Below are 27,260 nucleotides of genomic sequence, written 5' to 3' on the forward strand. Positions count from 1 at the left end.
GCATCTGTATGTTCTCTTTGGAGAAGTGTCTGTCCAGGCCCTCTGCCCATTTTTTAATTGGATTGTCTTCCTTTTGTTAAGTTGTATGAGTTTCTTATATATTTTGGATATTAATGCTTTATCAGATGTATCATTGACAAATATGTTCTTCTACACAGTGGGCTCACTTCTCATTTTGTTGATTGTTTCTTTTGCTGTGCAGAAGCTTCTTAGTTTGATATAGTCCCATTTGTTTATTTTCTCTTTTGTTTCTCTTGCCCTAGGAGATGTATCAGCAAAAATATTGCTACGAAAGATGTCTGAGATTTTAGTGCCTATGTTTTCTTCTTGGATTTTCATGGTTTCACAACTTACATTTAAATCTTTTATCCATTTTGAGTTTATTTTTGTGTATGGTGTAAGCGGTTAGTCTAGTTTCCTTTTTTTTTTTTGCATGTACCTGTCCAATGATCTCAACACCATTTATTGAAGAGACTGTCTTTACTCCATTGTATGCTCTTTCCTCCTTTGTCAAATATGAATTGAACATAATGGCTTGGGTCAATTTCTGGGCTCTCTGTTTTTTTCCATTGTTCTATATGCCTTATGCCAGTACCATACTATTTTGATTACAGTGGCTTTGTAGTATAGCTTGATATCCAGTATTGTGGTCCCTCCAACTTTTTTCTTGCTGTGTGGCTATTCATGGTATTTTCTGGTTCCATGTAAATTTTTGGAGTATTTGTTCTAGGTCTGTAAAATATGCCATTGGTATTTTGATAGGGTTTGCATTGAATATATAGATTGCTTTGGGTAGTATGGACATTTTTAAGATATTAGTTCTACCAATCCATGAACATGGTATATTCTTCCACTTGTTTATATCTTCCTCTTTTTCTTTTTTCAACATTTTGCAGTTTTCTGAGTACAGGTCTTTTACCTCCTTGGTTAAGTTTATTCCTAAGTATCTTAATTTTTTTGTTACATTGGTAAATGGGATTTGTTTTTTTTAGTTTCTCTTTCTGAGAGGTCATTATTGGTGTCTAAAAAATGCCATCAATTTCTGGGTGTTAGTTTTGTATCCTGCTACATTGCCGAATTCATTTATTAAACCTATTAGTCTTTTGGTGGAGTCTTTAGGGTTTTCTATATACAATACCATGTCATCTGCAAATAATGACAGTTTTACTTTCTCATTTCCATTTTGGATGCCTTTTATTTTTCTTGTCTGACGGGTGTGGGTAGGACTTCCAGTACTATGTTGAATAGGAGTGGTGGAAGTGGATACCCCTGTCTTGTTCCTGTTCTTAAGGGAAATGGTTTTAGTTTTTGCCCATTTACTGTGATGTTGAGGTATGATCCCTCTATTCCCACTTTGGTGAGAGTTTTTATCAAAAATGGGTGTTGGATTTTATCAAATGCTTTTTCTGCATTTACTGGTATGATCATGTGATTTTTGTCTTTGAATTTGTTTATGTGATGTATCATATTTATTGGTTTGCGAATATTGTACCAGCCTTGCATCCTTGGATTAAATCCCACTTGGTCATGGTGTATGATCTTTTTAATGTATTGCTGGATCCCATTTGCTAATATTTTGTTGAAGATTTTAGCATCTATGTTCATCAGGGATATTGACCTGTAATTCTCTTTCTTTGTAGAATCTTTATCTGGTTTTGGAAGTAGGATAATGCTGGCCTCATAACAAGAGCTTGGAAGTGTTCTTTCTTGAATAATTTGGAATAGCTTGAGGAGGACAGGTGTTAGTTCTTATTTGAATATTTGGTAAAACTCCCCTGTGAAGCCTTCTGGACCCGGGCTTTGGTTTGCTGGGAGATTTTCTATTACTGCTTCAACTTCATCAGTTGTTATCGGCCTATTCAGGCTTTCTTGATTCTTCTGGACTCATGTTAAGAAGATTGTGTTTTTCTAGGAAGTTGTCTATTTTTTCCACATTGTCCGGCTTGTTGGTGTATAGTTGTTCATAGTATTTTCTTACATTCCATTGTATTTCTGTGGTGTCACTGGTTACTTCTCTTTTGTTTCTGATTGTATTTATTGGGCCCTCTCTCTTTGTTTCTTCATGAGTCTGGCTAAAGGTTCATCAATCTCGTTTTTCTTTTCAAAGAACCAGCATTTGGTTTCATTGATCTTCCGTACTGTTTTTTAGTCTCTATGTCATTTATTTCCATTCTAATCTTTATTTTCTTTCCTTTTACTTCCCTTGGGCTTTTCTTGTTCTCTTTCTAAGTCTTTTAGTTGTAGGGTTAGAGAGTCTATTAGAAATTTTTCTTGTATCTTGAGGTAGGCCTGTAGTGCTAAGAACTTCCCTCTCAGGACTGCTTTCGCTGTGTCTCATAGATTTTAGGTTGTTGTGTGTTCATTTTCATTAGTGACAGGTAGTTTTTTGTTTCTTCCTTGATTTGATTGGCAACCCATTCATTATTTAATAGCATGCTATTTATAACGCCTCCATGTGTTTGAGTGCTTGGGGGTGTTTTTATTGTACTTGATTTCTAGTTTCATGCCATTGCGATCTTAGAAGATGCTTAATATGGTTTCAGTCTTCTTAAATTTGTAGAGACTTGTTTTGTGTCCTAACATGTGGTCTCTCTTTGGGAATGTCCCATGTGAACTTGAGAAAATTGTATATTCTGCAGCTTTGGGGTGAAATGTTCTGTAAATGTCAGCTGAATTCATTTGATCTAGTGTATTATTTAGTGTTACTGTTTCCTTGTTGATTTTTTGCCTAGAAGATCTAACAGTTGAAGTCAATGGGGTGTTAAAGTCCCCTACTATGACTATATTGCTGTCTATTTCTCCCTTAAAGTCCTCCAGAAGTTTTTGTATGTATTTGGGTGCTCCTACATTTGGTACATACGTGTTTGCCAGGGTTATAGCCTCTTGTTTGATGGATCCCTTTAGAATTATGTAGTGACCTTCGTTGTTTCTTGTTAGGACCTTCATTTTGAAGTCTGTTTTGTCAAATATGAGCTTTTTTTTTTTTTTTTTTTTCATTACCTTTTGCATGGAAAAATTTTTTCCTTCCCTTCAGTTTGATCCTGTGTGAGTCTTCTGTTCTGAGGTGGGTCTCTTGTAGACAGCATATGTTTGGGTCGTGTTTTCTTACCCATTCAGCTACCCACTGTCTTTTGATTGGAGCGTTTAAGCCATTTACATTTAAGGTTATTATTGAGAGGTACTTGTTTGCTGCTATTTTAATTCTTTATGCCTGTATTACGCCCCCCCCCCCGCCCCCCGCCATATTTCTTCTTCTTCTTAACAGTCCCTTTAGCATTTAGCATTTTTTGCAGTGCTAGTTTGGAGGTAATAAATTCTTTTAGCCTCTTCTTTGTCTGCGAAGCTCTTAATTTCACCTTCAATTTTGAATGACAGCCCTGCTGGATAGAGTAGTCTTGCATTCAGTCCCTTGCTTCTCATTACTTTGTATACTTCATGCCCTTCCCTTCTGGCCTGAAGTGTTTGTATTAAATCAGCTGGCAGTCTAATGGGAGCTCCCTTGTAGGTAACTTTCTGTCTCTCTCTTGCGGCCTTTAGGATTCTTTCCTTGTCTTTAACATTTGCCATGTTAATTATGATGTGCCTGGGTGTGGGTCTTTTGGGGGTTCATCTTGGTTGGGACTCTCTGTGTTTCCTGAACTTGAGTGACTTTTCCCTTCTCCAGGTTAGGGAAGTTTTCATTATTTCTTGCTCAGACTCTCCTCCTTCTGTTATCCTTATAATGCAGATGTTATGCTTCATGTTGTACCAAATCTCCCTTAAACTCTCCTCCTGCTTTTTATTTTATTTTTTTATATATATTTTTTATTTCAGAGAGAGGCAGAGAGAGATAGAAACATCAGTGATGAGAGAGTCATTGAGGCAGCCTCCTGCACGCCCCCTGCTTGGGATCAAGCCCGCAACCTGGGCAGTGTGTGCCTTGAATGGGAATGGGACTGTGATCTCCTGGTTCATAGGTTGATGCTCAACCACTGAGGCACACCAGCAGGGCATGCTTTTAAATTTTTTTTCCGATTTCTGCTCTGAATGGGTGTTTTTTCTACCTTGTCTTCTAATTTGCTGATTTGGTCCTCAGTTTCTTCTAGTCTACTTTTTTTTTTTATTTAAATAGAATTTTACTTACCCTGATGATAGGCAGTTCTTAGAAAGGATGCATTCCAAAGTTAACTCTCATGTCCGGGGTGTACAGCCCTCATCCCGGTAGAATGTGCCTTCTCTGAAAGGGCAGCAGGCAAAGCCTGTCTTTACTAAATACTGAGTATCTCTAATGAGAAAGGTTGTCCTCCAAAATAGGATGTCCCAAGGGGAGTGGGACATGGGTTCCCCACATCAACACGCAATTCTCTGAACACCAGCTGGGTATCCTGTAATTCAGCTGGTTTCTAACAGTCTATCCAGGGAGAGGATCAGATTCTACAGGTTAAAGGATCAGTCCTGCAAGGCTGCCCATTCCCCACTTCAGAGGCCAGTTGCAAATGCAGGTCACCTTCTGGTCTCCTTTTGGTTCCTTCCAGTGTGTTCTTTATCCAGCAGTGTCATTCTTCATTGCCACTGGGTTCCTATTCCTGGTCCTACCTCTTGTTCATGTGGTGCGGCTCTCACTAAGTTGTTTCAGCGCCCTTATAGCCATTACTTTGAGTACTTTATCTGACAGATTGCTTGCCTCCATTTCATTTAGTTCCTTTTCTGGTGATTCCTCCTCTTCTTTCATTTGGGGGTTGTTTCTTTGTCTCCCCAATTTTGCTGTTCCTTTGTTTCTTTGTATGAGATGAAACTGCTAATCCTCCCAGTCTTTGTGGGATACCTTATGTAGTAGGTGTTCTGTGGGGCGCGATGGTATAGTCTCTTAGATCTCCTGAGCTTGTGTTCCTGGAACGCCCCTTGTTTGTTATTTTGGTTCTCCTGTTGTAACTGGGTCTTGAATGTTGTTGTCCCATTTGTGGGTGGAACCTCCTCTCAGGCCGGCTGGCCGGGAGGCTCACCCCCGACCACGTCGTGTGAGCCGTTGTGGAGGTGCTGACAGAACACAGCGAAACAAATCAAGAAAGAAAAGAAACAAAACAAAAACATACACAAGACTCCTGCAACGACAACAGCAACCACAAAAGAAGAGGGAATTAGGAAAGCGAAAAGAGAGCGAGAGTGATGGAAGGAAGGAAAGGAGAATATGTGAGGAGGAAGGAAGGGGAAGAAGGGCTAGAGGGGCCGAGGGGAAGCAGAAGGGGGGATAAGGCTGGGAGGGAAGCGGCAGGAGAGGGAGAGGGGGCTTGGGAAGGAACCAGGAGGCGGCAGACACGGAATAAGGGAGGGACGGGCGAGAGAGCAGGAGGGAAATGGAGGAGGAAGGGGAAGAGAAAAGTTAGGCCTGTGAGAGAAACCACAGAGGCCAAGGTAATACGACGTCAGTAAGCAGAGTGGTGAGAAGATGAATGAGAGGAAGAGAGGAAAACTGCAACGCCTTTGTCTCCGCAGAGCCTGCTGCCTCCTGGGAGCCCCTTTGGGTCCTGCTCCTCTGACAACTGCGGCTGACTGTGCTGTCTGGCAGTTCTGGGCCTCCTGGGGTACTTAGGTGGTAACCACTGTCAGAAACTGTCCTTCTCTGGCCCTCAGCCAACCTGCTTGAAGCTCCAAGCGATCCACAGTCTGTGTCTGTCTCCACCAGACTTGGCTGCTCATGGGAGGGGCCGAGCTGCATTCTGAGGCCTGTTTATTAGCAGCACAGGGCCCAGGGACACTTCCCCAGGTTCCCCAGGCTCCAGCTCCATCTGCCTCCACCTGCTCTCAATATTAATTACTCAAAGTCTGATTCTGAATGGGCTTTAGGTAGAATTGGGTGTCTAGACCTCTGGGTCTCCCATGAGGGGGAGGTGCCGTTCAGATTTCAGGGAAAGTGGTGGGTGTGTTTCCCCATTCCAGAGCTATTACTTTTGAGTGTCCCAGAATATTTTCCTACCCTTGGCTGGGGGGAGATTCTCATATGCAGTCCAGTGGGATCAGCTGAGAACCTGGAGTTTCTATCAGCTCTCCTATCAGGGGAAGCACCAGTCAGTTTCCCTGGATAGTGGGGTGGATGGTTCCTCCCCTTATCCAGTCACTGATGCTCCCTGAGACTGTTCAAACCTGTGGGCTTGGGGTGTGCTGCTGTTTCTTCTGCAAGGTTCAAGATGCAGAGTATGGCAGGCAGGGCTCCTGAAAGTGGTGTGGGCTGTGTCCCCTAGGGGGTGTTTTTTTCCATTTCTGAGCCATGGCTTCTGGGAGGGGCCAGTGCCTCTTAGGAAAAATGGCCATTTCCGTTTTGGGGAGTATGACCCAATGCAGGACTCCCCACTGCTGCTTTTCCATGTCTGCCCCCAATGCTTACCACTCCAACTTCTCAGGCACCTGAGTCCACACCGTCTTCCCTCCTCCAAAGCCTCTGGTAAGTAGCTGCAATTGAAACTCCTGTGCTCTGGGTTTAAAAACAAAAACAAAAAATACTGAGGCTTTCTCTCCGACTGGCTCTGGTCTCCTTGGTGGCCAGCAGCCCTGCCACCTTTCCTGGTTGGATGTCCCCTGAGCCGCTGGTCTGGACTCTGGTGCTCCAGGCTGTGGAGCGCAGCCTGGGGTCTGGGCCTCGGTCTGCTCAGGGAAAGGCCCTCCCGTGGCCGAGAGCTCCCTCCTTCCTCTCCCTGCCGCCCTGGGAAGCTGGGCAGCCCCACTCGGACCTTGCCCTTCCTGCCAGTCTCCAGGTGGTTTCTGCCCTTCCTTGATATCAGTCTCCTCAGCTGGACCTCAGTTGGTAATTTTGGGTGAATGTTCCACAGTTTAGTTTTATTTCCAGTCTGGCCCTTGGAGGAGGTGTGAGAGAGGTCTGCCTTTCTGGCCGCCATCTACTCTCCCCTCTCGAAATCAGGGCCACTTGTTTTTTGGAGGAGTTTTGCTCAGTTTTAAATAAAGCCCATTTACAGGGACAGGAACAGAATTTGCTCATGGCCAACCCTTCCCTTGCCCCAGTCTCACCACACTGAGTGGACAGGTGCTCCCAGCAGGTGCCTCTGCCCAGGTAGGCTGAACTCCTGGTCTGCTTCACCAAAGCCAATGCAGTAAGCCCACAGTTCTGACATAATCAGTCATTGTGTTAGTAGTGAGGGCTCCCCAGAGAAGCAGATCAGTTTGTGTGTGTGTGTGGGTATGAGTGAGATGCAGGGGTGTGAGGGGGTGTGAGATAGGGTGTGTGTGTCATGGATGATATGTTTGCATTATGGAGGGTGTGCATATGTGTGTCTGCTTGTGTGTGTAGGGTCTGGCAGACCCAAAAATCCGCATGGTGAGCCACTCAGGGAAGAGTCTGTGTTGCAGCTCAAGTCTGAAGGTTCCTGGAGGCAGAGTTTCTCTTCCTAAGAATTCTGGTCTTGTGTGTTTTCTAGGCCTTTGACTGATTGGTGAGGTCACTCACGCTATGGAAGGTCATCTGCTTTACTCAGAGTTGCCTAATTTCAGTGTTCTAATAAAAAAATCCTGGACATCTCGACTGGTGTTTGAGCAGATATCTGGATGCTAGGGCCTCACTTAGTTGGCACTGAACTTCACCACCCCGCCGGCCGGGCTGTAAACGAGAGATGCAGAGGCCAGGCTGCGTGCGCGCTTGGTCGGGTGTCCAGCGGCCCCTGCAGGTGGCCGGAAGGGAGTGTGTCTCCTCAGTTAATCGCCCCTTGTGCTGGCGTCATGCTTGTTTTGCTCCTTTACCAGGAGTTTTGCTTTCTCGAATTGGCCTTTTCTCCAGTAGTAGCTTGGTCTGCGTTTCGTCTGGTGGTGACTCTCAGGCACCTGCCACCTTGGGTCACTTCCTGAGGAGGCTGTACCTTTCCGTTTGCCTGAGATCTTGGTAGTGAGCATTTGCCAGAGTGCTAGCTGTATGTGACGACTCTCCCCATCCTGTTGCTTTCCTTTGCTCTTTTCTTTCTTTTTGGTTCTATTTCATCTTACTAATGCCACGTTACTGTTTTGTGTGTGTCTGCCTGAACCTTGGAATCTTTTATGCAAAGTGTGTGCATTGGTGCAATCACAGGAACTCGGCACCAGCAGAGAGGCCAGTGTACCGGGAGAGGGCAGAACAAGCTGTGGGGCCCAGCGGGGGCCCGGGGGGGGGGGTGGCATTGGCCTGGGGGTAACAGATCTTTGCAGATATTCAGGGAGGCCCCTTGGAGCGACAGGGGAAGTGAGGGGAGATAGTTTGTCTAAGGGATATTCTGTCTCCAGGGGACATTGACTCTGGTGACAGTTTCAGTTTCAACGGGAGGGGGCTGTATTTGGTGGGCAGGGGTCACGAACTGCTAAACATCCTTTGATGTACAGGATGATCCCAGAATGTCGCAGAGTCTAGGGCCAAGGGACCCAGGTTCTGGTACATGGTACTCGGCGGCAGCCTCTCCGTGCAGGGCATCTGAATCCTGAAGGCAGCCTAGAGGCAGGAGCTATTTTTTAACAGCTTCATTGAGATAAGTTACATCCTTATAACTCACCTACTTAAAGTGCACAGTTCAGTGGGTTTTCATGTAGTCACAGATTACGCACCATCACAGATCAGCTTTAGAACATTTCGTCATTCCAGAAAGAAGCCCCGTTAGCCATCACTGTCCATCCCCCCACCTACCTCCCCCTGCCTCCCTCAATCAGTAATCTACTTTCTATCTTTGGATTTGCCTTTTCTGGACATTTCATTTATGTGGACTCATACAATACGTGACCTTGTGTCTGGATTCTTTCACTCATGATAACGTTTTCATTTGTGGTACAGCATTGTGTGAGTTGTATGAATGTACCACATATGTGTGTGTGTGTGTTTGATATGTTTTTATTTATTTTAGAGAGAGGGAGAGAGAAACTTTGATGTGAGGAACATCAATCGGCTGCCTCCTGCAGGCACCCTGACCAGGGATCGAACCTGTGACATGGGCATGTGCCCTGACCAGTAATCAAACTGGGGGCCTTTTGGTGCACAGGACAACGTTTAACCAACTGACCCACACCATCCAGGGCCCACATATGTTTATCTGTTCTTCAGTTTGTGTTTTTGTCTCTCTGGGGTGCACACCAAGGAGCAGCTTTGCTGGGTCAGGTGGTACCTGCTGAACAGCACTGCATCACTATAACCCTATTTTACAGATGAAGAAATCGAGGGTCAGAGCCAGCTGAGGTCCTTCACTGTTCACTCCCACCCCATATTGCCTGGGGCCCCAGCTCCCCTCCAGGCAGCCACACTTGGCCTGACTGCATTGAGCCCCCTGAACCCCAGGGGTGGCAGGGCCAGCTGGGGCAGGCTGTTCACACCCCCCTTCCTCCTGGCAGATCAATCAGAACGTGGAGCTTCAGCGGGGCCGCCTTCGGGATGACATCAAGGAGTACAAGTTCCGGGAGGCCCGCCTTTTGCAGGACTACTCAGAGCTGGAGGAGGAGAACATCAGTCTGCAGAAGCAGGTGTCGGTGCTCAGGCAGAACCAGGCAAGTGTCTGGCTGGGTGAGTTGGCTCTGTGCCATGGCCCTCGCCACCCCTCACTTTGTCATCCTGCATGATCAGAAGGCTACACGTTGCTACTGATCAGGCCCCTCCATGACCATGAGAACAAAGCTTCTGGCTGCAGTGTTGGCTGACCATGCCTGGCCAAGGCACCCTGGCCAGCAAAGATGGGAAATGCAGGAGCTGATGAAGAGGGGACACCAAAAATCTTCAGAGCTGGGTATCTAGCTCAGTTCCCTCTGAGGTGCTGACAGGAAGCCCAAGATGTACCCATGCCCTGTGGTACCCTGGAGGTGTTGGCCTGCATATCCCTCCTGCTGCCTCAGGTTTGCCAGCCCCTTTTGATCGTGTGTGGTCCCTGGCCTCAAGGTGCCCTTTGAGTGAAGCCAGTGGGCCTTCCTTGAGGAGCAGTGTAGAGATGTTCGAGCTGTCATCTCCTGCCCTTGAGTAATCTCCGCAATGAGTGAGATGAGCAGGGTCATCTTCACCTGTGGCGGGACAACCAGGTGGTTCTGGGCACTCAGGTCGCTCAATGCCTGTCCCTGTCACCTACGTCTCTGAGAGCCACAGCTTCATAGGGTAGGGACTGGGGGACCTTTTTCCCAGTTTAAGTGCTGCATAGGGAAGTGTGGTCCAGATGTTTATCCAACAACAGCACTTCTGTGTTTACAAAAACCAGCAGAGAGCATACTTCTCCCCAAGAATGCAGGCATAGGAGCTTCGCCTCTATCACACACGAGGGTCCTGAGGAGAGGGACACCTTGCCCTCCTGGCCCAGGTGTCATGTGGTGGAGTCTGGCTCCATCCCAGGAACCCTCCTCCTCTGGGCTGCAACCATCAACGATCCACTCACTACTGCCTCTGAGTGGGTTCCTTACACTTTGCACAGATACTACAGGGTAATTAGAAATGTTTGGTTAAATTACACATAGACGTCGATCCCCCATATCAAGCACAGGTTCTGCCTGCTCCCTCCTTGTCCCTCTGCAAACACAGTGTCAGCAGGATTCTGCCTCCTTCCCACTGGGGTGTCTCCAGGTGTGGGTGCTGAGGCGCTGTGGTACATCCTTCCTCAGTGGGAACTTCAGTTTCTTTGTTCTGAAGTATCATTAGAATTAATGGTCGTATCACACATCTAGATACACATTTTATGTATCTTAAAATATTTAGTCAACTATTAATGTTAAGTAGTTGTGTAGAACTAACTCAATATTAGTGTATCATTGGTAACAGGTTACATCATCTAACAAATGCGCAGTGAGCATGTGTTTGTTTAGATCTCCATAGAGTCTCCAGCCTTGAGCTCTGGCTGTTGCCGGCTCACACCATGGGCACACTTGTCCTGTGTGTTCACACCTGGTGGTGTGGAGGCAGCACCCTGGTGCTTCCTCCTGGTTGCCTGCTTAGAAGAGTACTGACCTTTCTTTCTCAGGTGGAGTTTGAGGGCCTCAAGCATGAAATCAAGCGTCTGGAGGAGGAGACCGAGTACCTCAATAGCCAGCTGGAGGACGCCATCCGGCTCAAGGAGATCTCGGAGCGGCAGCTGGAGGAGGCATTGGAGACGCTGAAGACAGAGCGGGAGCAGAAGAACAGCCTGCGCAAGGAGCTGTCACACTACATGAACATCAACGACTCCCTCTACACCAGCCACCTGCATGTCTCCCTGGAGGGCCTCAAGCTCAATGATGATGCCGAAGCCCTGGCCAACGGCTTTGAGCATGGCTGCCTGGCCAAGATGCCCCTGGACAACAAGACCTCCACACCCACCAAGGATGGTCTGGCCCCGCCCTGCCCCAGTCTAGTGTCCGACCTTCTCAGCGAGCTCAACCTTTCTGAGATCCAGAAACTGAAGCAGCAGCTGATGCAGGTGAGCGGGTAGGCGGGCAGGTGAGGCTTCACCTCCACTTCTGCCCTGCCCCCCCTTATTTCACATTTGTTTATAATCCTGTGCTGTGTTAAGTGGAGCTGCAGCGTTGCAGGTGGAAGGTACCGAGAGGAGTGAGCCCTGGTTACGAGGTTGCAGTCTGAGTGCTGCCCAAGGTGTTCTCGTGTCCCTCTGCAGCGCCCACGTGCAGTCTTCCTTTGTCCTGTGGACATGTCACATCAGGATTTCCTGTCCCTCAGTTTGCTGCATGTCTCTGAGGAGGGGCCCACCTGGGCCCCCAAACCTCTGGGCAGGGGAGGGCCAACAGTGGCCCCACACGTGGCACCCCACCTAGACATGTTATTGAACTCGGGTCCGCCACTTGGGGTGCTCATTCCAGAACAAGACATGGTTGTTGCAAAGTAGTATTATTTATTTGTATCAAGTCAAGGAGATGGGATTCATCTCCAAAGCTCTGCCTGCTGGAAGGGAGGCTTGGCCTTTGCTTATACACACTGGTCAATTACATGTTGATTTCTTCTTTGCAGAGATTTGTCCCCTTGAGTGCCTGTCAAGCTCATCCTGTTTATGGCTGCTTTTGCAAAAGACTGCGCTACATTTTAACATTTAGTAACAATAGCACTTAGTAAGAACTGCTCAGACCCTGAGACACTCGTCCTGTCTCACAGTCACAGGCCAGCAGGGTGATGGGTGGGTTACTACTGGGACTGTCTGGGGGTCCCTGCGTGCTGTTGACAGGCCCTCTCTGTGCCTTTGCAGATGGAGAGGGAGAAGGCGGGCCTGCTAGTGACCCTGCAGGATGCGCAGAAGCAGCTGGAGCAGGCTCGAGGGGCCCTGTCAGAGCAGCGTGAGGAGGTGAGCCGCCTCACGGAGAGCCTGAGCGCTCTGCAGCGCCTGCAGGCTGGCAAGGAGCGGCGCACGGCCCTGGACAGTGAAAAGGAGCGCGACAGTCATGAAGATGGCGACTACTACGAGGTGGACATCAATGGGCCTGAGATCCTGGCCTGCAAATACCGTGTGGCCCTGGCAGAGGCTGCTGAGCTCCGGGAGCAGCTGAAGGCCCTGCGCAGTGCACATGAGGCCAGTGAGGCTTGGCATGCCGAGGAGAAGGGCCGACATGAGGCTGAGAGCCAGGCGCTCACTGAGAAGGTGTCTCTGCTGGAGAAGGCCAGCTGCCAGGACCGTGAGCTGCTGGCCCGGCTGCAGACAGAGCTGAAGAAGGTCAGTGACGTCGCAGGTGAGACTCAGGGCAGTCTGAGTGTCGCCCAGGATGAGCTGGTGACCTTTAGTGAGGAGCTGGCCAGCCTCTACCACCATGTGTGCATGTGCAACAATGAGACTCCCACCCGGGTCGTGCTGGACTACTACCGTGAGGGCCCGGCTGGTACAGGCCACTGCAGTCCTGAAGCCCACGGACACCGCTCACCAGTCCTGACCAAGGGACCACTGGCTGCAGAGGGCGGGGCTGGGGACAGCAGCCTCTCAGTGCCCTCGCCCCTGAGTGACCCTCGCCGGGAGCCCATGAACATCTACAACCTGATTGCCATCATCCGTGACCAGATCAGGCACCTGCAGGCAGCTGTGGACCGCACTACGGAGCTGTCACGGCAGCGCCTGGCCTCACAGGAGCTGGGCCCCGCCACAGACAAGGACAGGGAGGCACTCATGGAGGAGATCCTCAAGCTCAAGTCTCTGCTCAGCACCAAGCGGGAGCAGATCACCACACTGCGCACAGTGCTCAAGGCCAACAAGCAGGTGCATACTGCCTTTGGGCTGGCCGGGTAGGCGGGTGGGAGGTTGACAGAGGCTCCTCACCCTCACAGGGCCCACATCGTCACAGATTGGCTCAGGTCTCAGGTTGTGGATCGTGTTGGTTATGCTACTGAAGGTGGGAGGGCCTGCACGCGGTGCTGTGGGGAGGAGCTGGATGCTGAGGAGCCAGGTGGGTTGGCGTCTTGAGGGGCCTGTGCCACTCACTGAAGTAGGCGGGCCCCTCACCCACCCACCCTGTGTCTCTGGCCCCCAGACAGCGGAGGTGGCCCTTGCCAACCTGAAGAGCAAGTACGAGAACGAGAAAGCCATGGTGACGGAGACCATGATGAAGCTGCGCAATGAGCTCAAGGCCCTCAAGGAGGATGCAGCCACCTTCTCCTCACTGCGTGCCATGTTTGCCACCAGGTAACTGACTACTCCTGCTGCTCAGCTGGTGGCCCTGCAGCCTCGCGTTGGGGGAAGGGCCATTCCTGTTTGTGAAAACCCAGAGAGCACAGCTGTGTCCATTTTACATATACGATGAGGAAGCCGAAGGCAAAAGGCTTAAGAGCACAGGTCCCTAGTGGCCAGGCTGCTGTGGGCAGGTTACCCAAGGTAGATTTGGGGCCAATAACTGACAAGGAGTTTGCACCCCAGAACTTGCCTGGAAGTTTGTGGATTTAGAAGCAAGGCCTTTCTCACCCCCAGTGTCCCCTGTCTGATCCTGCCAGTAAGAGATTTGGGGTGTGGGGACAGGGGTAGAGGGTGGTGGTGGCAAATCAGAGGGTCTCTGGGGAAGTTCATGGCTTCCTAGTGTTTCTGCTATCCAGAGGGGCATGGCGCCATCTGCTGGTGGTTTAGGGCAGGCCCTGGGGTAGTGGCCTGGATGGCCCCTAGATGGTCCAGGTGTATCCTTAAGGGTCAGGAGGCTGAGGCTCCCTGGGTTAAATGGGGTTGGAACTGAGCTCAGGGCCTGTTTTTCCTGACCCTGGGATGCTGGGTGATCCCCACTTCGTAGAGGGGAGGGGTGAAGACAAGGAAAGAAAGTTCCAAGCTTCTTGGAAAATTTCCCCTCCTCCTGGCAGAGTGCTTGGGAAGGATCTCTTAGTCCCTCAGCACTGGTATGTTGACCCTCACTTCCCCAACTCATTTAAAAATCCTGACTTCTCTGATAGAGCTGAGATTGCAAACCCATTCATCTCTGGGCGAGAGCTAAAACTCACTATTGGCCATGGGCCTCTGGAGAAGAGAGAGTTGTGGCAGGTGGGCATGTCCATTTCCCCTTCTGCACAGGCCCCACTCCCTCCCTCAGGGACAGACCCGAGTGTGCATCTCTCTGCCAGCTCCATATTCAGGTGGGGGTGGTCACGTGTCACAGTTACGCAGAGGCCCAAATGAGCTGTTCACTGCATCTACATACCCCTTCCCAGGCTCTGGTTGGTCATTTGGTGCAATTTACTGAGCACCTCCTGTGTGCACATGTTAATCTGGAACAAGCCAAGTCCTTTCCTTGGATTTACTTCCACATTCTGAGATCCACGTGACATCTTGCCTCTAACCAACTTCCCCCGGGTTACCGGAAGGCCTTGAAGGGCAGCTTCGCCTGTCAGTGAAACCAGCTTCATAGAGTTCCTCCCAGAGAAAGCCAAACCACTGAGGGGCAGGGCCTCTTCTTCCAGCTGATGAGCAATGCCCACATCCCCTACCCAGGTCCTTCAGCCATGCTCTTGCCTTGATGTCCCCACAGGTGTGACGAATACATCACACAGTTGGACGAGATGCAGCGGCAGCTGGCAGCCGCCGAGGATGAGAAGAAGACCCTCAACTCACTGCTGCGCATGGCCATACAGCAGAAGCTGGCACTGACCCAGCGGTTGGAGCTGCTTGAGCTGGACCATGAGCAGACCCGGCGGGGTCGCACCAAGGCCAACCCCAAAGTCAAGCCCAGCACCCCGAGTGTAAGTCACACCTGTGCCTGCGCCAGTGACAGGACTGAGGGTGCCGGGCTCGCTGCCCAGGTGCTCTGTGGCGAGAAGTATAACATTTGCTGCGATTAGGGCCTCGGGTGGCACACCGCAGCTAACCTGTCGCCACCACCTGTCTGCTTCACTTCAACTAACCCACCAGCAGCGGGACCGCGGTGCTAGGCTGGTCTTAACCGTGACTAACGCACAAAGGGAAGGGTTTAGCTGAGATGGTGTGCTGCTCCACTTGGACGGTGCACGCTAGGTGTCTGCTTCTCGCCCCTTGGGACCAACCTTCATGGCAGCTGCTCTCTTGGCAGGGCAGGGGTGGGAGTCAAGGTGGGGCCAGAGCCATGAGTCCTTGAATAGATGTGGCTTTCCAGGGCCCAGGTGTCATGGGCTCTGCGGTGAAATTTGCATGTATTTAATGCAGCTGTGCTGCCCCGGCCCCGGGGAACCGTGTTAGAGGTTCTGACTGGGCTCTAGCTGCTGCCTCAGAGGACAGAATTACTTCATAGCTTGTGCACCATCTCCCTGCAAATCCTATTCGGGACAAAAGGACAGAATCTCTACCCCTAAACCCAGAGAAAGAGCAGCCCTAGGCCCCGAGTCCTCCAGCACAGGCATACGTATTCACTGAGCACTGGTCATACTCAGCAGAGGCACAGCTGGCCCCGCCTGAGAGCAGAGCTCAAAGCCTCAGCTTCTCTTTCTGAGATTTGCACACTGGTCTGGTGGTCTGCAAGGTGACACATTAGCAGGCCCAAAGCCTGGGTTTTTTTCAATGAGAAAAACTTCCCAAGTGCCTGACCAGACTCTCGTCCTTGGGGGAAGCCCATCCTTTTGTATCAGGGTGTCCCCAGCTTTCAGAATAGGTTTCTTTACCCTCTGTCCATAATCAGGCCTTTCTCCCAGGGGGCTTTAGACCCTAAGAAACAGTGCTCTGGAAACCCCCAACTGTAGCTGAAGCCCAGCCCAGTGTGGGAAAGGAGACCTGTGTGGGCCCAGGGCCTGCCAGTTCAAGGATTCAGATTGGGATGTGGTTCTCCCAAATCACTGTAATCCAAGGGTGGTGACACCAGGAAGGACAGCTGTAGGGCTCTCCCGTTCCCAGAAGCTACTTCCACACCAGAGCTTAGACACACTCGGAAGCAGAACTTTTCTCAGTATTTTCTCCCTTTGACCCTATGGGGGGCCACTGGGTGTGAGGCTACGGTCCTCTCCTTGAAGGGCTCTCTGTGGCACTGCCCCTCACACAGCTGTCTGCCCCAACTCCACTCTTCCCCTTGGTTCCCTAGTTTGTCTCAGTTCCCACCAGACTCCAGATGCTGCACAGACCACCTTGGGTTTTGCAAACCATGGGAGTGGAGAGATGCAGGTTGGGCACCCCTGTCCCCTCTGCGTGCCTGTCCCTGGTTCTGGGCTGCTTCGCTGATGGGATGTCAGTCTTGGATTCGCCTCCCACTAGAGAAGGGGTCAGGCCCTCCGCCCTGTGCAAGCAGGACTTCCAGGGGCTAGGGCTCCACATGCTGCTTCTACCCCCCTCGCTGAGCTGGGTACGCAGCTTCTGTCCATACATGTAAGGGATCTTCATGAAGCACTTGGAGCTGGCGGCTTCCCTAACACATGCAGGTCTTCTCTGCTGCTGACTAACTCACCCACGCTCACAGCTCGGCAGGAGCTTTAGTTGTCCGACAGGTGACTGGTTCTAATGCTGTCTTGTTTTCTCCCGTTTTCAGCTGTAGATTAGCTGCTGGGAGAACTCGGCCACCGGCCGTGTCACACTGCAACCCCTTCCCTCCCCTCCCGTGGGCCCACGCAGAGGAAGGAAGGGCAGCCTAAAAGTCCACTTAGAAACATTTTTGGATATGCCACTGCAATTCTTTTCAAAGTAGCATTCCCGAGTTTTTATGGCAGAGGAAAAAAGCTTTAAAGTTCAGGAAGCCGGCAGCCGCTGCTGGGAAGGCCTTTTTACAAGCGCTTGAAGAACCTGCTGGGACAGCAGCCACCAAGCTCACTTAGGAACCCGCTAGAAACGCTCAGCACTGGGGTCTCCCTGTTACAGACCCTCCCTTTTCACTTGGTCAACCTGTGCACTTTTGGTATTTTGGTATTATATTTGCTTCCTTAATCCCTCGCATAGAGACGGTCTCAGATGCCGTGGTCTGTCTTGTTGTCCTGTAGTGCCCTGTCTTAGCTCCCAACATGCTGATTTGACACCAGCGTGTGGCACAGATGTGTCCTAGTGTGCAGCTCTAGACTGTTGAGATAAAGGCTTCGACCCGGCAAGGACCTCAGCTACACATCCACGCCGTGGTTCAGCAGCCTTTTAGATTATACGGCATTGTGGTTCATGTTTGAAATTAACAGGTTTTAAATGCCATGTTCATTAAGAAATCCAGGGTGTTCTGATTCTGGGGTTTTTTCATATTGTATTATTATTATTCTTAGGAATAGTTCAATGTAACAAGAAAAAACTTGACCTTTGCTCTGGTTAAACAGTTATAGGCACTTGAAAACAAAAAAGGTAAATTATTGAATGAGTAGTATTACCTACAAATTCCAGAATTTTCTGGGTTTTAGGATGTTGTGAAGCATGACTGATTAACAGAATTTTATACAACTGTACCAGTGAAATTCCAAATTGGAATTGTTTTGTTACTTTGGTTGTTGTGCCAAATTGTGGTACACTTAGAAAATTCTACAGTCGTTCAAATTTAGGGTGTTCTATTTCAACACCGTTTTGTTAGTAATCATTGCCAGTAGTGCCTTCATCAGTTAAGGGAGGTGTCCCAGCCTAGTTTATTCTCTATAAAGTGGACAGTGAAGAGCTAGTTGGGAATGTTGAAGGCCAGTGTGGACCAACAGGTGTGAAAGGGCGTCACCTTCACACCTCAACCTGGGCATCTTCACTGAGGGAAAGAAAACAGCAATTGTACAAAATTCTGTTAGTCAGTGATTCTTTACTGTGCAGATCCTTGCAAATTCAGGGGCTGAGAAATGAAAGTGAACACAAACCTTGAGTGTGCTTTGGGAACTAAACGGACTTCGTGGGACAAGCTAAGCAAGCAGTGTGAATAACATGCCACGTTTGTGAAGAGACACTGGGCAGCAGGGAAGCCTGTGCTGTCGGCCTCATGCAGTGGGGTGAGGGACTAGCCATAGTATTCTTTGCAAATGTGAGAAAAAGATGTTATATATTCTCTTGCTTGGTGTAACTAATCACTGTTAATTTCAGGAAACAGAACTTGCTAAAGCTCCTTAGCAAACCAGGTCTGTCCAGTTTGCTGAGTGAGGTTGTGTGAGTGGGTCATATTGGTACTCAGAGAGGAAGAACGGCATTACTCCTCCAAAGTAAAGGGCAAATTATAGTCAGTAGTAAGAATCAAGAGTTCTGTTTCCTGGAATGAGCACTTCTTATTCCTAGTTGTAGGGACCCCTATTTTTACTTTCTGTTACAGTGTTGATTCATAAGAAATGTTACATTTATGATAACTTCATCTATATGGGGTATTTATTTGCAATGATGTCTGAGTACTGTATTTTTTTTTTCTATGCATTGCCTAGTGTCAGAGTGTTATCTTTATTAAGATCATATGCATGTTCTCCTGCCAAGGAACCTTTACACAGACCCACACAAAGAAATAAATGGAAATGGCTTCAGATTCTGAGAAAATGAGGCAGAAAATGGAAAAGGATTGGGAAGGATAAATCAGTCGTGACTTAGGACACAAGCATGGTGTGCAAGTCCTCAAAGCCAGTGCACATAGGAATTGTGGGCCAGGGTGAAGGGTCATGTCGGTAGGATCAATAAATAAAGAATAATACACAGACAAAGCCTAAGGTGTTCACTGTGGCTGCTTTGACCCCCTGCCCTAGATGACTGGGCCCAGCAAGACACTGTCATTCCAGCACCTAAAACAACAAAACCAGCCTATCCAGGGTGGGAGCTGGAAGCAACCTTCGGTACAAATTGGGGGCGGGGGGACGCTGTGGGGTACCTCCCACAATGGGTGTCAGTGTCATGAGCATCCAGCACTGGTAGGAGAGCACACTGCCTTCACACTGTCCTGACCAGAAAACAGATTTGCATAACACAGGACCCTTTGCTGTCCAAACTCTTCTCACTGGACCCAGGAAAGATAAGATGCAGATAAGAGTTACCTGTTTGTCATCACAAAACCATATTCATCTGCATGAATGTGTGTACAAGGCATGTTGAGTCTCTCTGGTGATTGCTTATGGTTGTGGGTGTAGGGGACACATCCTGGCAGAGGGAACAGAAGTCCCTGGGATACTTGGCCACCCCTTCTACTGACAGCCTCAGTCAGGCCTGATCAACTCTTTCCAAACCTTAGGGGGAAGGCCATCTGAGGTCAGGGTCTTTCTGCCCTGGCATCTCCCCAGGACCCTTTCCTGCACCTGGGGTCTCCGCTGGCCGCCTGGTCCCCACAGGCCCTTCCTCTGATGACCCTCATCCCTCTTGTAGCAGTAGTCTAAAGCTATCTTCAGTTTGAAACTTTCTTTCAAGAGGCTTTTTGTTTTTCTAACTCGGGTATCATCTTCCCCTGCTGGCCCATGTTCCCCAACAGGCGCCTGGAAGAGATTGAGAATGGAGCCTGCAACAGATCTGAAGGAGACCCCCTGAGGAGACGTTGGCAGTGGGCCAGGCAGGACAGGCCCCTTTCTAGGTGGGGATGCCACTTGGCCCTTGGTGGCCCTTGGCTCCTACCACCTGCGTGGTGCATTGTGGCCCCGCCCAGTCCCACGTGTGTCTGATTTGCACAAGCAGATGTGAGAGCTTCCCTGCCCTGCAGTGTGCTCTGGGTCTGTGCACATGTGGTTTTTCATTTCAGGGTTGGAATGGCAGTCTCCCAACTGGGCAGCATCTCAGGAGCCTCTGGGTGGGCGCAATTTGGTGCTGAAAGGCCTGCCCAGTGTCCATTCCCACCACCTCCTCGATCTCCCTTTAGCAGTTTTCATCCCCACCTCCCACAGCAGGTTATCAGAGCTGGAAACAACAGTGCCAGCTTGGAGCTAGACCTTCGGTTGAATGATCCCCTTCTGGTAACTGACTTATTCTGGCTGACCACCTCTCTGAGCCTCAGTTTCTCCTCTATAGGTTGGGGACTAGAGTTCTTTGCTTAGAGGTTGTTGTGAAGCTTCACTAAGCCCTAGGCATGCCATGAATGCTCAACAGATGGGTGTTGCTAATATGGTTCTTGCTGCCATTGTCATTACTACCAAGATCTGGGATACCAGGCTATGGAGCTGGGCTTGTGCATTGGGGAGTGTTGTTTTAACTCAGCTTTTTACCAAAGGATAGTTTGCATTTAAGAAAGTACATATCCTAATGTACAGACCAGATATGCAGAAAGGCAACACACACCTGTGTGACCAACAGCCACAAGTTCCTAGGTGTGTCCCATTCTTGGGACACATTAATGGAATGCCTCTATCTGCTGGCCCTGGTGAAGTGCTAAGAGAGTAGACGTGCCAACATTCTGAGATCACCTGGCATGGGATTTTGGCAGGGATGGGCTGCCATCATGTTTGCTTCTTTGCTCAACTTTCAGCTGTGTTCAGACAGCAAAGCTATAAGGTCTGTGTGTTGTCAGATTTCTTGTGGGCAAGCACATTGGCTCTTGTGAGTTCACTTTGTTCACCCATGAGTCTGCCTTTGTAAGACCAGGTCCCTGGGGTGAAGCCCTGCCCCACTCGGGTGGAGCTGCTCCTCCTAAGCAGGAAGAGGCAACACCACAGTAGCTCACTCACAGGAAAGACCTTGTATGGATACTGTGAGCACACCCCCATATGGGCCTCCTGGGAGGAGAGAACAGTACAAATCTATCACACACACTAGGTTTCTTTTGGTTCATCTCATTCTCAAGTAAAGAATCGGGATTTGTTTTATTTACCCTAAAGTGTAAAGTATAGCACATACGTAAGAGTGCAAAAAAATGTTTACTGGCTGGATTTTTCCAAACTGAACACACTGTACCCACTACCCAAATGAGAAGCAAATGAGGGCAACCCCCCAAAGCCTTCATACTCTCTGTACCCACTCTTCCTCCTTGAGTCTGTCAATGCAGGTCACTTGTGCCTATTTCTGTACTTTCTATAAATGGAAGCATAAAATAGAGTCCTAGTGCTTTGATAGATTTACTTACCAAACCTCACTGATTGCTCACACCATGACTGAACTATGCATTCAGAGGTGACTCACTGATGATATAAGTCAGTAGAATGTAAAAGAATGGAAAAATATATTCCCTGCACACAGTAGGCAAAACAATAGGAATGGCTATACTAATAGACATTAAGACAAAGTTGATAAGAGAAAAAAAACAGGTCATTATATAATGATAAGAGTAAGTTCACCAAGAAGACTGAATTATAAACATATGTGCACCAAACAACAGAGCCCAAAAATACAATAAGCAAAACTCAGAATTGAAGAGAGAAATAATTCATTAACAATAGTTACAGACTTCAATACTCTACGTCCAATTGTAGAACAAGAAAATATCAAGAAATAGAATACTTCAACAGAACTCTAAGCCAAGATTACTTGAACAGAACTGTAAGCCAAGCCTAGTACACCTATGGAACACTCCAACCAACAACAGCAGAATACATATTAACACATTGTTTGCGGGTAGTTTTTATCGCGCGCTCTACTACCAGTCAACGTAAAACGTATAAATACGTTTCCCACATACAATGTGTTAAGTGCATACAGAACATTTTCCAGGATAGACCATATGTTAAAACACAAGTCTCAAGAAATTAAAGAAAACAAGTTAAACATTATTGTCCAATGACAATGGAATAAGGAATAATGAGATTTAGGAAATTCATGAATATATGTAAATGAAAAAATACACTTCTTACTAATGAGCCAAAGAAGATAAGAGGAAAGATAGGTACCTCTCAAATCAATAATCTAACCTCCCACCTTAACAAATTAGAAAACCAGAAAAAGAACAAACTAAGTCCAAAGCAAGCAGAGGAAAGGAAATAAAAATTAGGGGACGATAATGAAATAGGAAATGGGGGGGGGGGGGGGAACACCACCAAAAGTTATTTCTTTGAAAAGGTGAGCAAAACTGTCAAGTCCTTCACATATACACACCCTACAAAAATCAGAAACGACAATGGAGAAATTATTACTGAACTTACAAAAATATGAAGGGTAACAGAGTACTGTGAATAAATACACACCAAAAAATTGGACAGCCTAAATCCAAGCCGGAAGAAATAGTAAAGAGATAAATGAAATAGAAAAATCAATAAGTAATTTCCTAGGACACTGACAAACCTTTAGCTAGACAGACAGATGAGAATGTAACCAGTAATGAGAATGGTGACATTCTAGTGACTTTACATAAATAAAAAGATGATGACACAATATTATAATAATGCCAACAAATTATATAACTAAAAAGTGGCAAATCACTAGAAACACCAGCCACCAAAAGTGGCTCCTAAGGAAATAACCTTAATAACTCTAATCAAAAACCTTCCAATAGGACTTCTGGTTTCTGGTCCAACCTATGAGGAGCTGAGAAGTCATGACTTTGTTATAACAGTAAGAGCTGAACTAACTTAAAAACCAACTCTTCTTAGATCCATCATAGAAGGGAGGACACAGGGTACCACTATCCCAAAATTGTAGAGATAGAGGTACAGAGAATTAATTGCAACTTACCAAAGCAGTTGTAACCAATACTTGGGGAGGAAAACCTGAACTATAATTGATGAACTGCTGGAGGCTCAGTGTACACAAGTGCAAAAGATAAAAGCTGCAGGAGCCCCAGTCATGGAGGGGACCTTCACATTACATGAGTTTTACCTCCAGGAGCTCTACCAGGTTCCCACAGTGAAGACAGGAGAAAAATACCCTCAGGCTTCCAGCACCAGAAGGGAAAAGTAACCATTTTGAAAGACCCTACAGGACTCTGTTCTTAACCAGGCCTATCCTCAAGACAAAACTGCTTTATCACAGGCTAATCTGGGGGAAGGAAAATACCTAACTCCAGTCCCCTCTGGCCATACTTCGCCACCTAAAGGGGTGAAAAGAAAAAACTGTGAAGCATAGGGGTACTAATAAGAGATCAGTCCCAGTCCCATAGAACACTTCCCCTCCCCGCACACCTTACCATTATATTCCTGAAAGTTCCCTTTCCCCAGCACATCACATCTGGCTTTCAACAAAAACTTAGGCATAATAAAATGAAAGAAAAAACAAACCACACTTCGAAGAGACAGAGCAAGCAGAACCAGCCTCAAATATGGCAAGAATGTTGGAAGTACCAGGCCAGGAATTTTAAATAATGGATTAATATACTAAGGGCAGTAATGGAAAAGGTAGACAGCATGTAAGAACACATGCATAATATAAGCAGAAAGATGGAGTAATCTAAGAATCAAAAACTGGAAAAAACACTAAGAAATTTTAAAAAGTCTTTGGTTGGCTCATGAGTAAACTGGACATAGCTGAGGGAAGACTCTCTGAGCCTGAGAATATGTCAATAGAAACTTCCAAAACTGAAGAGAAAAAAGTCTGGAAAATGGGTAAGTATCCAAGAACTGTAGGACAACTACAAAAGGTGTAACACATAATGGGACCACCAGAAGAAGGAAGAGGAGAATATTTGAAACAGCAATGACTGAGAATTTACCAAAATTGCCAGACACCAAACCACAGATCCAAGAAGCTCAGACACCACCAAGCAGGATAAATGCCAAAATAAAACTACACGTAGGCATATGATATTCAAACTTCAGAAAATGAATCTTGAAGCCAGAGGGGAGACAAAGGCATACCTATAGCAAAACAAAGGTAAGTACTACATTTGCATGGCTCGGTGGCTGAGCGTCAGCCCAGGATCCAGGAGACTGTGGTTTGAGTCCGGGTCAGGGCATGTGCCTGGGTTGTGGCTGGATCCCTGGTTGGAGGCATGTGGAAGGCAGCCAATCAGTGATTCTCTCTCATCACTGATGCTTCAACTTTCTCTCTCCCTCTCCCTCTCTCTGAAATCAATACAAACATATTTTAAAGAAGAAAAAAAAGTTACATTTGACTTGTCCTGGAAGCCATGCAAGCAAGAAGAAAGTGGAGTGAAATATTTAAACTGGTGAGAGACAAAAACAAAACCCTAGAATTCTGTGTCCTGTGAAATTAGTCTTGAAAGGTCAAGAATAGATTTACTCAGACATACAAAAACTGAGGGAATCTGTTGCCAGTAGACCTTCCTTGCAATAAATGTTACAAGTTTTTCAGAGAGAAGGAAAGTTACAGAAGTCAGACACTCAGATCAATATAAAGGAAGAACATTAGAGAAGGAATACGGGTAAAATAAAAACCTTTTATTCTTATTGTCTCTTGAGCTAATAGATAACAGTTCAAAATAATAGCTCTGATGTGTTTAATAATTATAGATTATATATAAGTGAAATGGACAACAGCAATGATACAAGGAATAGGAGGGAAGAATTAAAATACCTTGTTATAAGGTACTTGCATGACCTGTGAAGTGGAATAGTGTTATTTGAAAGTGGACTTGGTTAGTTGTAAATGTATTTCACAAACTCTAGGGCAACCACTAAAAAAGAAAAAAAAAAATTGATTCTAAGAAAGGGAGAAGATAAAAACAGGAACAAAGAACAGGGCAATAATCAATTTAAACATCAATGGTTCAAATATGTCAGTTAAAAGACAGACTGTCAGAGTGGACCAGTAAGCAAGACCCAACTATATTATATGTTGTCTCCAAAAACCCATTTTAAATAAAAGACATAGAACTTTAAAGGGATGGAGAAAGATATACCATGCTAACACTAATAAAAAAAAAAAGTGGGTGTAGCTACATTAATTTCAGATGGAACAAACTTCAGAGCAGGAAAGTTATCAGGGATAAACAGGGGTATTACATAAGGATAAAGGGGTCAAGTCTCCAAGAGGACATACACTCCACGTGTGTGCACCTAACAGCAAAGCATCGCACGGAGGCAAAAACCCTCAGAGCAGCCAGAGGAACATGAATCCGCCAACATGGCTGGAGACTTGAACACTCCTTTGTCAGAAACGGGCAGATCCAACAGTCAAAATCAGCAAGGACACATTTGAACTCAACAGCACCATCAATCAACTGGATATAACTAACAACTGCAGACTATTCAACAGCAGCAGAGTACAATTCTCACACGCTCAGGCATCATTTCCCAAGATGGACCCTAAAGTACACGTTAACAGATTTAAAAGAACACAAATCATACAATGTCTGCTCTCAGACCACAGTGGAATTTAACTAGCAATCAGTAACAGAAAGACAAAATCCCCAAGTAGCTGCAGATTAAATAATGCACTTCTAAATAACACATGGATCGAAGAAGAAATCTTAACAAATTTAAAAATAATTTGAAGTAAATGAAAACTAAAATAAAAATACAACTTACCAAAATTACTGTTATGCATTAAAGCAGTGCTTTTAGGGAAATTTAAAGCACTGAATGCATATTATAAAAAAAGTCTAAAACCAATCATCTAAAGTTCCACTTTAGGAAACTAGAAAACAAAAGAGCACATTAAGTCCAAAGTAAGCTTAAGTACAATAAAATTAGAGCAGAATCAATGAAATTTTAAGTAAAAAATCAATACAGAAAAATCAAAACTAAAAGCTGGTTCTTTGGAAAAATCAATAAAATTGATAAGGTTCTAACCAGGCTTAGAAAAGACCAGTTGCTAACACAATAAAAGGCGTTATCACCACGGATCCCACGGGTATCAAAGGATGAGCGAGGAATACTGTCAACAACCAAGCGCACAAAACTAAGCTTCCAGCAACAGAAAGCGGGGGCCGAGGCGGGCCTGGTGAACCCCACGGAACACTCGCGCCCCAGCCCGCGCCAAGGCTCGTCCCCCGGGGACGCGGGGCCCGGCGCAGGCGCGCGCAGCGTCAGGAGCGGGCAGGCGGCTGTCGGCCGGCGGGCGGGCGGGGCCGGGCGCCGCGCCGCTGGACGGCTGCGGGCAGAGAGTGAGCGCGGAGGCGGACGTCCCGTACGCCTCCGCGGAGCCCGGGCTCCGGCTCCCCGGCCGCCCACGCCCCCGCGCCGGGCCGCCGCGCCCAGGCGCTCAAACGCCCGCCTCCCGCGCGCAGCCCCAGCTCAGCCCCGGCAGGCGCAGGCGCAGTCGCCTACGCCGACCCGCTTCCGGCGCCAGGCGGAAACGTCACTTCTGGTTTTCAGGACCGCGCTCCGGAAGTAAGTCACTGCCAGCACCTAAGATGGTCGCTGGCCCCTCCGCCCCCGTGGTCAACGGAACAGAAGCAGGCGCGTGCCCGAAGTCGCCCGGCTCCGCCATGGCAGCCGCGGGGGCGTGGCTTCCGGCGGCCCGAGCCGGCGAGTCCGGGTGGCGGGTCCGGCGCAGGCGGCGGCTGACAGGCGCCCCTCCTCCTCCTCCTCCTCCTTCTCCTCGCCGGCCGCGGGTGCCCGGGCGGACTGGCGGCCCCCAGCTCGCGGCCCTGCGACGCACCGGGCCGCCCTGGGGGATGGACAAGGGGAAGATGGACGAGAATGAATGGGGGTACCACGGCGAAGGCAACAAGAGCCTGGTGGTGGCCCACGCGCAGGTGAGCCACAGACGGGCCGCGCGGTCCGGCCCGCACCCTGCCCGGGCCGTATCCGCTTCCCCCCGGCGCCCCTCTGTCCGGATCGGTTCCGCGTCCCGCCGAGCCTCCCCCGCCCAGGGTCATTTCCGCGTACCCCAGGGTCAGCCCCAGGTCAGTTCCGCGTACCCCAGGGTCAGCCCCAGGTCAGTTCCGCGTCCCCACAGAGTGTCCCGCCCCACCCCTCGGGTCAGCTCCCCGTCCCCACTTCGTCCCCCCCTCGGGTCAGCTCCCCGTCCCCACTTCGTCCCCCCCTCGGGTCAGCTCCCCGTCCCCGCTTCGTCACCCCTCGGGTCAGCTCCCCGTCCCCGCTTCGTCACCCCCTCGGGTCAGTTCCGCGTCCCCACTTCGTCACCCCCTCGGGTTAGCTCCCCGTCCCCGCTTCGTCACCCCCTCGGGTCAGTTCCGCGTCCCCACTTCGTCACCCTCCCCCAGGCCGGTGCTGCGTCGCCCCCAATTTCACCCACGCCGGATCGTCCCGCGTTCCTCCAGGT

At 48.5% G+C, this 27,260-nt stretch overlaps 2 protein-coding genes across 3 annotated transcripts in view; both read left to right on the plus strand.

Annotated features, from left to right (window-relative positions):
* BICD2 (BICD cargo adaptor 2) overlaps positions 1-18,935 on the plus strand; it is a 62,133-nt gene extending 43,198 nt beyond the window's left edge. Inside the window, exons 3-8 of one of the 2 annotated variants that reach the window (XM_087822516.1) lie at positions 9,328-9,480; positions 10,929-11,363; positions 12,141-13,136; positions 13,408-13,559; positions 14,881-15,091; positions 16,837-18,935. In XM_087822516.1, coding sequence (XP_087678642.1) covers positions 9,328-9,480; positions 10,929-11,363; positions 12,141-13,136; positions 13,408-13,559; positions 14,881-15,091; positions 16,837-16,842 — 1,953 coding nt within the window. In that variant the 3' untranslated portion in view covers positions 16,843-18,935. Of the gene's footprint in view, positions 1-9,327; positions 9,481-10,928; positions 11,364-12,140; positions 13,137-13,407; positions 13,560-14,880 lie in introns of both variants that reach the window. The other variant, XM_087822515.1, reaches the window with a different exon arrangement.
* Positions 18,936-26,568: 7,633 nt separating this feature from the next.
* IPPK (inositol-pentakisphosphate 2-kinase) overlaps positions 26,569-27,260 on the plus strand; it is a 49,644-nt gene continuing 48,952 nt past the window's right edge. Inside the window, exon 1 of the mRNA XM_087822517.1 lies at positions 26,569-26,730. Within this exon, the coding sequence (XP_087678643.1) occupies positions 26,650-26,730 (81 nt within the window). The 5' untranslated portion in view covers positions 26,569-26,649. The remainder of the gene's footprint in view (positions 26,731-27,260) is intronic.

The sequence above is a fragment of the Miniopterus natalensis genome, chromosome 12, assembly GCF_054644295.1.
Source record: "Miniopterus natalensis isolate mMinNat1 chromosome 12, mMinNat1.hap1, whole genome shotgun sequence".
Taxonomy (NCBI): Eukaryota; Metazoa; Chordata; class Mammalia; order Chiroptera; family Miniopteridae; genus Miniopterus; species Miniopterus natalensis.